This window comes from Gekko japonicus, unplaced genomic scaffold (assembly GCF_001447785.1).
Source record: "Gekko japonicus isolate JY-2015 unplaced genomic scaffold, Gekko_japonicus_V1.1 scaffold1855, whole genome shotgun sequence".
Lineage (NCBI taxonomy): Eukaryota > Metazoa > Chordata > Lepidosauria > Squamata > Gekkonidae > Gekko > Gekko japonicus.
The window spans coordinates 96,513-107,320 of NW_015176508.1; the positions used below are offsets into that span (position 1 = coordinate 96,513).

The 10,808-nt window shown below is 48.1% G+C and overlaps 1 protein-coding gene across 1 annotated transcript in view; it reads left to right on the forward strand.

Annotated features, from left to right (window-relative positions):
• Positions 1-10,808, forward strand: part of LPCAT1 (lysophosphatidylcholine acyltransferase 1) — a 75,713-nt gene that overhangs the window by 60,789 nt on the left and 4,116 nt on the right. Inside the window, exon 12 of the mRNA XM_015427345.1 lies at positions 4,660-4,798. Coding sequence (XP_015282831.1) covers positions 4,660-4,798 — 139 coding nt within the window. The remainder of the gene's footprint in view (positions 1-4,659; positions 4,799-10,808) is intronic.

Genomic DNA, 10,808 nt, shown 5'->3' on the forward strand with positions numbered 1-10,808 from the left:
TCCTTATTCAACAAACCCGATAAGTACATGAAGGGCCCCAAGAAGGGAACCACAATGTGACTATGCCAAGCCAGCAGATGCCACAGAAATTGGGGGACATCTGCAGAGTTTTGCAAGCTGCTAGCAACAGAGACTGTAAGTGACAAATGGGTAGTAGACACAGTGCAAAATGGGTATTCACTAGAATTCAGCTCCATTCCACCCAAGTGGTTTCTCCAGGTTCCAAGAAACCGATCCAGTCACAAACACCGGCTCCTTGAGGCAGCCATCCAGCATCTATTGGACATCAGGGCTATAGAACCGGTGCCCACGGGGTCTACTCAGTGTCCTTCATAGTGTTGAAGAAGAATGAGGATGTCAGGGCCATCCTGGACCTCAAATGGTTGAACAAAAGCATCAGAACAAGGAAGTTCAAAATCCATCGTAGCATCCATTCAGATGGGGGACTTCCTGGCATCCGTAGATCTCTTGGAGGCCTGTTTGTATATTCCTATATGAGAGGTTCATCGTGGGTTCCTCTGCTTCACATACAGCAGGTGGCACTTCCGATATCGGGCACTTCCATTTAGGTTGAAGTCCTCACCCAGGGTGTTCACCCTCTGTTAGCCCTGATTGTGCATCTGAGACTACGGGGAATATCACTGTTGCTGTATTTAGTCGACATTCTGATCAAGGCATACCCTTTTTCCAACAGGGCCTGGAGGCGGTGACCCAAACAGTGTCTTGCCTTTAGGAACATGGCTTTGTGACCAACGATAAAAAGAGCAGTCTCCATCCAATTCAGACGATCATACATCCAGGAGTGTACAACACGGTCCAGGACAGAATCTTCCTGCCTCAGGAGAAACTGGAGAAGATTCAAGGAGCAGAAGAAGTCCTAAGAAGTCAAAAGGTGGAAGTGATGTCGTTGGCACAGCTCCTGGGAATGATGGTATCTTGTCAGGAGGTACTACAATGGTCAAGGTTCCACACTCCAGAAGTTCCTGTTACCATATCAGGATGTGATTACACACAAGAGAACCAAGGTAGTTCAGTAACCAGGAAACTGAGTCAGGAGATCAACTGGTGGACAGCTCCAGTTCAGTTTCAGGAAGGACTTCCACTCAAGGAACCAGTGAGGACTGTGATGATTACGGATGCGAGTCTCTCCGGCTGTGGGGCTCATACCCAAGGAAGGATGACACAGAGCACCTGGTCGAAGGAGGAGACCAACAACAACAGCAATCTCCTGGGCGTTGGAGCACCCTAGACTTTTGGTCTTGGAGGACTTCAACGTCCATGCCAATGATGCAGCATCCAGTCAGGCTGCAGACCTGGTGTCGTTCATGGCGCCACTGGGACTCACCCAATTTGTATCAACCCCCCACGCACCAGGCTGGACACACGGTTTATTTGATCTTTGCAGTGGGGATGACAGTGGACCGGAGCCGGCAATAGCAGTGCCATGGTCGGACCACTATGCCCTGAAGGCCTGTCTGAATGTTCCACCACGACCCTGTTTAGGCGGCGAGCAGATTTTGGCTCACCCGCCGAGCCAAATGGACCCTGTATGGTTTCAGATGGCTCAGCGGGATCCGATGCCCCCTGGCAGCTCGTTGGATGAGCTTGTGGAGGACTGGCATAGCCGACTCTCCACAGCCATTGACGAGATCGCTCCCTGGCGTCCTCTGCGCACTCGCTCTAGGCTGGCTCCCTGGTATACCCAAAGGTTGCGGCATATGAAGCGAGAGCTGAGATGGCTAGAGAGACAGTGGCGTCGTGCCTGCGACGAAGCATCAAGAGCATCCTATAGGACATTTATGAGATCCTATGAGATGGCAGTCAAGGCTGCAAAGAGAGAGTTCTACACAGCTACAATTGCGTCTGCGAGCTCACGCCCAGCCCAATTGTTTCGAACGATTCAGTCTCTGACAGCACTGCCACAGGGCAGACAAAATAGTAGGGAATTGGATATTGGCTGCGAGGCTTTTGCGAGCTATTTCGTGGACAAAGTCTTGGTGCTCCGCCGTGATCTCCCCGCCACAGTTGAAACAGTGAGTGAACTTGAGGCCCCTTGTGCACCTTCGACTCTGGGTTTAGAGTGTTTCGGCCTGCTCAGTCTGGAGGAAGTTGACAGATTGCTTGTATCTATGCGTCCAATCACGTGCCGCCTTGATTTGTGCCCCTCCTGGCTCATTAAAGCGGGCCACAAGGGGTTTTGAGGTGCCGTCAGGGAGATTGTTAACGTCCCTCTTGGAGGGGTGGTTCCCAGTGGCACTCGAGGCGATGGTCTGTTCTCTCCTGAAAAAAACATCTTTGGACCCGGTTGAATTGGCCAACTATCGGCCGGTGTCCAATTTGCCCTATTTGGGCAAATTGATTGAGAGGGCGGTGGCAACACAGCTACAGGGCTTTCTGGATGACACTTCTGTCCTTGATCCATTCCAGTCTGGCTTTCGCCCAGGCCATGGGACGGAGACAGTACTCGTTGCCCTTACTGACGACTTCCGAAGGCATCTGGATCGAGGAGGTATGGCGGCACTGTTGTTGTTAGATCTGTCGGCCGCATTCAATACGGTCGACCATCAGTTGCTGACCCACCACCTCGCCGACACAGGGATACAGGGGCTCGCCCTTCAATGGCTTGTCTCTTTTCTCCAAGCTCAGGGACAGAGGGTGGCGCTAGGGGAATAGCAGTCCCGGAGGTACCCGCTCAAATGCAGTGTGCCTCAGGGGGCAGTGCTTTCCCTGATGTTGTTTAACATCTACATGCGCCCCCTTGCCCAGATTGCCCGGAGGCATGGGCTGGGGTGTCATCAATATGCAGATGACACCCAGCTCTATCTGATGTTGGGTGGCCAGTCGGATTCCGACCCAGAAGATCTGAACCGGACTTTACAGGCCGTGGCTGGGTGGCTCAAGCTGAGCCGGTTGGAACTAAACCCAGCGAAGACGGAGGTCCTGTGCTTGAGTTGGGTCGGCTTGGGGATCCCTCTCCCGACCTTCGATGGGACGCCTTTGGTGCCCGCGTTGGAGGTTAGGAGTTTGGGAGTGCTCTTGGATCCCTCCTTAACTATGGAGGCCCAGGTGGCAGCCACTGCCTAGTCGACCTTTTACCACCTTAGGCTGGCTCGGCAGTTGGTTTCCTTTCTCGATCGCAATGACCTGGCTACAGTGATCCATGCAACAGTCACCTCTAGGCTAGACTATTGTAACGCTCTCTACATGGGGCTGCCTTTGTCGCAGATCCGGAAGCTGCACCTAGTGCAGAATGCGGCGGCCAGGCTGTTGATGGGACTCCCCAAGTGGGAGCACATCCAGCCTGGGCTGAAAGCACTGCACTGGCTGCCAATAGCATACCGGAACCGTTTCAAAGTGCTGGTGCTTACCTTTAAAGCCCTATATGGCCAGGGTCCGACATACCTGAGGGACCGCCTTTCCCCATATAGACCTCTAAGAGCACTTCGGTCTGAGACGCAACATCGCCTGGTGATTCCAGGCTCCAGGGAGGCAAGACTTGCTGTGACGAGGGCCAGGTCCGTCTCAGTGGCAGCTCCTACCTGGTGGAATGAGCTCCCGGAGGAGATCAGGGCCCTGCGGGACCTAGTACAGTTCCACAGGGCCTGCAAGACAGAGCTCTTCCGCCAGGCTTTTATGTAGGAGCCGCCACTACCACCACCATTACCACCACTACCAACGGTGTTGGCAATAGATGGAGCAAAGAGACAGCCCTGCGGAAGATCTGGCCACAATACAGCACTGGGTTGGTACCGCTGGACTGGACAGTTTAACATCTACTGGACACTACCTACCTCCATGAAAAACCACCTACTTCTAATGAATGACCATCTTGTTTAAATCTGAGCACTTCGTTTGTAATATTCGTTGGTTTTCACTGTTTTTATCCTGTTTTTATGTATGGGCATATCTTGCCCTCTTGTAAGCCGCCCTGGGCCCGTTTGCGGGGAGGGTGGGGTATAAATAAATAAATAAATAAGCATACTGCTTTTTTACATCCCATAAGTGATGACTGACCCACTCCCAGGACCACCAGCGAATGGAAGATTTGTCTTCACTTACCTTGGAGCTTCCTTCTCGGTGGTCCAGGAGTGAGTCAGTCCTGCCCACCTGAGGGGTTTTTCTCCGTGATATGGCTTCTAGGGCGTCCGGGGTCTGTTGTACAGATGGAATGGTTAGGTAGATCCTGCTGATATCTTGCAAAGGAGGTACATCAAGTTTCGAGGTGTTTAGTTAGAATAGCCTAGGCATTTAGTTCTACAGCACTCTATCCTGTTTGGTGTTGAGTTTTTCCCCCTAACCCATTAAGAAGTTTCACACTAAGAAATTTTTTGGGAGCTTTTTCTCTTTTCTGTTATTGTTATGGGGAGTCAGGGCTTGGAAACGGACTGAGGTTTTCTGGGACAAGCCACTGTCCCTCTGGGATTGAAAGAGCTGATAGACCCTGCCTTCGGAGAGAAGGAGCTGTATCCCAGAAGTAAGGACTGACCCACTCCTGGACTACTGAGAAGGAAACTTCATGGTAAGTGTAGACAAACCTTCCATTTCATATATTGATTCAGGGTAACCACACAGATCTTTGACTGATATCTGTAGTTAATCAAATTAGTGTAAATGTGTTGCTTTGCTGAAGCAAAAATAATATTTTATACTTGTTCACAGATGTATCAGTCAGAAGTGGGAACACTAACAGAAGAAGATTTAACTTGTATTCTAAAGACTGCCATGGGTGTCTCAGACCTTAATGTATCAAACTTGTTTAAAGCTATAGACAAAGAAGAAAGGGGTACAATTACATATGGTAAGTTTAGGAAATGATTGTAAAATTCATACAAAAAGGAGAACTTTTCTATAGGAATCAAGTACACCCAGGAGCATCTGGAGGAGAGGGTTAGTACTGAAGAATGTAGAGCACGAATTTCCAGCAATATCTTGGCCATTCTTTAGTGAGTGCCTTCAGATATGTGAATGCGGTTGGGTCATGTTTTCCAGAATAGCAATAGGTGGAGCTTGATGAGAATCTGTGGTCCCTTACTACCTAGAATTTATATTCAATTCCATGTTTAGAGTCTGTGTACTACAACTGTGGGTCTGATGTAACCACAGCCTTGTTCAGAATAGACAGATAGGAAATATACTTAAGAGGGAAAATGTCCAGTCCAGGCCCAATTGAAGGTGTTTTAATGTATAGTAGGGGGCCGTGGTGGCTCAGAGGTTAAAACGCTGAGCTGCAGACTGGAAGATCGGTAGCTTGGCAGTTCAAGACCCGAGTGCCGCATGACGGAGTGAGCTCCCGCCTCTGGACACCTCCTATTTTTAGATTTTGAAATGTCATTATGAAATCATGCTGGGTACAGTTTTCCTAATTGGAACCAGAGATGGGTTCTTGAGGTGCCCAGTTGAAGCTATGGATAACATTCTCCTGAAGAAATTAAAAATGATCATTGTGGCCATTACGTGCGCTCAGCAGATATGGAAGTTGGGAAGGTTGTACTCCAACCCTAACCTGTGTATTTTCATCTTGACAAGGCATGCCAACTGTTCTCATAGATTACAAGAGCAGGGAGAGGCTAAAAAGGTAAAGGTTCCCTTGCTCGAAAGCCATCCAACTCTAGGGTTGTGGTGCTCATCTCCGTTTCAAAGCCGAAGAGCCAGCGCTGTCCGAAGACATTTCCGTGGTCATGTGGCTGGCATGACTAAACACCAAGGCGCACGGAACGCTGTTACCTTCCCACTGAAGTGGTACCTATTTATCTACTTGCAATGTCTTGCTTTCGAACTGCTAGGTTGGCAGGAGCTGGAACTAGAGAGGGGAGCTCACTCCATCATGCGGCACACTCGAGTCTCGAACTGCTGAACTACCGACCTTCCACAGCCTGCAGTTCAGCGTCTTAACCACTTGAGCCACCGCAGCTCCTAGGGAGAGGCTACTCTGGGTGAAATTTGTCTGCAGAGTTGCCACGTGGGTGCCTGTGCCTGAATTCATGGAAGTTTTGTGAAATCAACAATGATATTCGTCATGGTCTCTGTACAGTCCCACACATGGGTTGGGCGCCTGCGCACGAACTTGACTGGAGAACATTCCAGAGCTTGCCTCAGAAACCTTTTTTGGCGGGCTCTCTTCCCGCCCTGGGGAGCAGACACGCACTGCACATGCCTGGAGCGGGAGAGAGAGCCGCCTCCCACTCAGTTCTTCTTCGATTGCCTTCATGTTCACACCTCACTAGCATCGCTCTTCAAAGTGCCTCAGCTGAGTACTTTTCTCCTGGTTTTGTCTTCTTATTCTTCTCATTTCTCCTTATTCCTACTTATTCTCCTGAAAAAAAAAAAAATGAATTACTATTTTTCCTCACTTTCGTTTCTGTCTGCCGCCCCCCCTTGGCCGGGAGGTGTTTGTATGGGACTCACAAAATTCTTTAAGACGTGTCGCTGTTGTCCAGCCAAACTTACTTCCAATGACGGCCACTATCTTTGCTTGTTTTGTCTGGGCGAGTCTCACCGGGTTGATTCCTGTCCCCATTGTGTGAACTTTACCCATCAGGCCCACAGGAATAGGGCGGCCCAACTTAGAACGTCTCTCCTCAAGGCAGCTTTGCGCCCTACGATGTCTTCAGTCGTGTCCCAATCTTCTGTTCCGCAAAAACAATTGGACAGTGCGAAACCCCTAAAGCATAAGTCTAAAAAGCACAAAGACAAACAGTCGGCTAAGCCGAAATTGAAGCCCTCAATGATGACTTCAGCTCCGAAGCTCAATCCCGTAGTGATCTCCGGTCTCTCGACATCCACTCTGGTGTTATCTTCTGCGGCCCCGCCTTCACATAAGCCTAGCCTTCAGCCTCCGCCTCTGCCACCTATTTTGTCTTCACCGTCAGGGCGTATTCCACCTGGTCAGTGTTCAAAGTCGCCTGTCCAGCGCTCTTCCTCTCATCGTGCCTCTCAGTCTTGCTCCCGAGATTCCTATATGCCTATCCACCCTTTGGATGACAGGGAGCATTTCATGCGAAGTCGATCCAGATCCAGATCAAGGTCCCGCTATACTCGCAGACCACACCATTACCATCGCTTGTCCTCTCCATCAACACCGGCGTCCGATTATAGATCCTGATCACCGTGGAGGTCAGGCACCATAGAGCGTATTACCCTCGCTCTTACTCCAGATCTTCTACCCCTCGCCGAGATCATTACGACCGGTTTGGACAGACTGGCCACTACGGAGGCCAGCCAACTTCGTCCTATTCCAGGTGTTTCCATTTGGTAGCCTCAGTCCATTCCCTCCAGATGTATCGATGTCTGCAGATGCCCCGAAGTGTTCTCCATTAGAACCTCGGTATCGCCCTTTCGCTGATGACCAAACACCTATTGATGTCTCTCAACCGCTTCGATCACCTACTCTGGTCTCGGTATCTGACCATTCCGTGTCTGGTGATCTTGACCCTGATATCCTTCCTATCGAGGACGAGACCCGTCGCTCAGGTTCCATCTCTCCCACCAAAGGCCTGAAAGCCTATCTGGAGCTTGTTACTCAAATGGCCACAGTTCTTCAAGTGCAGGGTTCTACGGAAACTCCTGCAGTGACCGATGTCGTTGATAAGTTAGTGCAAGCAGATTTGCCACCGTCGACAATTCTCCCATTACTTTCGGTCCACCTTTTGGTCCTCATGGAGTCTAGGGACCATCCTGCCTCCGTCACTCCAATATCAAAATGTTATGATGGCCTTTATAAGTTTCAGGAATCTTCTGGAAAATTCTTGTTCAATCAGCCTCCACTGAACTCGATAATTGTTCATTCCTCTTCTAAGTCTAAACAACCTGTTCAACAGTCCACTTCTCCCGACCATGAGGGAAGGAAGATTGATGCTATTGCCAAGAAAACTTACTCCATCGCTTCCATGAACCTTAGAATCAATACCTATCTGTCGTACCTTTCCGCATATGCCTTTAATGTAGCCACTGCCATTCGTCCGGTTCTTCAGTTTGTCCCAGAGGAACATCACTTTACTTTGTCTGCTGCTTTATCCGAAATTTGTGCAATGTCCAAGCAACAGATCAACTCCATTCGTCATGCTGTCACCTGCTCTTCTAAAGTCCTCACTTCTTCTATCGCACTCTGCCGTCATGCCTGGGTTAGGAGCACCTCCTTGCAGACAGATGTTAAATTCAAAGTTGAGGAGCTGCCCTTTGATGGCAATGGACTTTTTCACTCCACTTCAGATGAGGCTCTGAAAGCTGTCAATGACAGCAGGAAACAAGCTCGAAACCTTGGAGTTCCTACTTCAACACCAAGGCCTTGATACCATTCCTGGAGGCCTTACTACAATAAATGTCAGCCGTCGCCTGCTACTACCTCGCAGTGGAGAAAGAAATCATATGACTCCCGTTCATCTCAACGACCATGACAGCAGGCCCCCAAGAAGCCCCAGCAGCCCAAGCAGTCCATTTGATCACCTCAAGGGCCTGCCACCGCCTCCTTCATTCACCCTTTCCATTTGGACGCGACTCTTCCCCTTCCTTCCAACTTGGGAAGAAATTACCACCTACTCCTTGGTCCTTACCATTGTACGAGTCGGGTATGCCATAGAGTTTGCTTTGCCCCCGATCCTTTCTCACTTTGTCATCACGCTCCCGAATCCATCGCTTCACCTAGAGGTAGATGCGGCTTCTCCACAAGGGGGCCATCAAGATCGTCCCGGAGGCACAACAAACTCTCGGCTTCTACTCCAAGTACTTCCTAGTCCCCAAACAAGATGGCAGTTTGCGGCCCATCATAGATCTTCGAGATCTCAATCGTTTTGTTCGCTGCAAGAAATTTCGAATGGTCACTTTACAGTCCATTCTCCCTCTTCTCCCCAAGTCTGGGTGGCTGACGTTGATAGATCTTCAAGATGCCTATTTCATGCCGTCATACTGTCCGCTGTACACATCCCTGGCATTCAGAATGTAGACACCGATCTTTTGAGCCGCTCAGTCCCACAAGACAACGAATGGTCCCTCCATCCCCGATATCTACGACCGGTCTTCCTCGAGTTCGGTCACCCGACCGTCAATGGTTTTGGCACCTTGCAGAACGCCCGGTGTTGCCTCTTCTTCACCCGTGGTCCGCCCAGTCTATGGGAGATGCGTTCCTTCACAGATGGACGGGGACCCTATTTTATTCCCCCCCTCCCGTTTCCTCTCGTCTTCAGGGTGCTTCAAAAGATTGTGGCCTACGCCACCTCCTGCATCCTCATCACCCCTTGGTGGCCACACCAAGTGTGGTTCCCTCACCTCTGTCTCTCCAACGGATGGTTCCATCATCCCCTCATGTGCTGGATCTTCTGTCCAGGGATTGAGGCCGGATCCTCCACCACAACACGACCTTCTTCAGGCTCACGGCGTGGAAGATCCTACAGTAGACTTCCCACCTATGGTGTTGAATGTATTGCTTAACGCAAGGAAACTGACTACCCGCAATACCTATTGTCTGAAGTGGAGGAGGTTCCAATCTCATGCCTTGCAACACTCCTTCGATCCGACCCACACTTCTCTACAGGAGATTTTCTCCTACATCGTGTCCTTGAAGGAATCTGGCCTTGCATACTCTTCTTTAAGAGTCCACCTGGCTGCCATCTCAGCATATCACCCCTTAATACAGGGCTCTACTGTCTTTTCACACCGCCTGACAAAGTCTTTCCTTAAAGGGCTCCTTCTTCTCTGCCTGCCTCGAAAGCCGCTCATGCCTTCCTGGAGTCTGTCTCTAGTTGTTGTTGTTTTTAATATATTTATTGGATTTTTATGCATAATTACAGACTCCCCTCACCACCCCAACACAAAAACCAAAGTAGACATACACAGACACTATAACTATTTCCTCAACACATCACAGTGATCATCCAGCTTGGTTATAAATTGGTGGAAAATGTGAATTCTCACTATTCCAATACTAACCAACTAAAATTTCACATTACGTAGCTCAAGTTCCTCCTAAATTCATCGAACCAAGTCGTTGTAAACTTCCATATATATTTTACTACAACTATTACTCAGTCTTCCTATTCATAAGACATTATAATTAATTCAAAAGTCACTGACTAATTTTCTGTTTGGTTCACTTGTAAATCAATGAATAAAGTTCATTCTAATTTTAGAGGGGTATACACATTCAATTAAAATTTTCAAATATCAATCACCTACAAAATTTAACTTATTCATTATAACAAAACAAGTAGAATACATACCTTAAACAGCACAAATCCCATTAGTACTTCTAATATATTGCTACTAAAAATTACCTAACAATAATTCCCCATCTCAATTAATTTACCAATAATAAAAAATATAAACAAAATTTAATATATCTGAAATTACATTTTCACCATCATCCACTTCTTTCTTACAGATACCTATATATAAATGTTACCTACATCTCAATAGCCACTGAAAGCTATATCATTTTAACTTATCTTTTTCCATACCATATAACCACCTACTAAGAAAAAGAAGTAGAAAGGCGGAAGAAAATTATTAAGAAGAAAGGAGTGAAGAAAGAAGGAGAGAGAGAGAAAAAAAAATCCAAAAAGAAATAAGAACCCCCCCAGAAAATATTTTAACGTATCAACAATGTAGAACTTATTTGCATGTAACTAGTAAAAAGTTTCTCATTACCATAACACCATATTTCATTTCCTTTTTACATCAGTCATTTATATCAAACAAGCAAATTACATAGGGCATAACTCTGTATCTTTTTCTTCCCCCATCTCTCCATAGCCTCTTTCCTCTTTTCATTCTCTTCTAGTTGTCGTAAATCTTTGTATTCCTGTGGTTCAATTTCC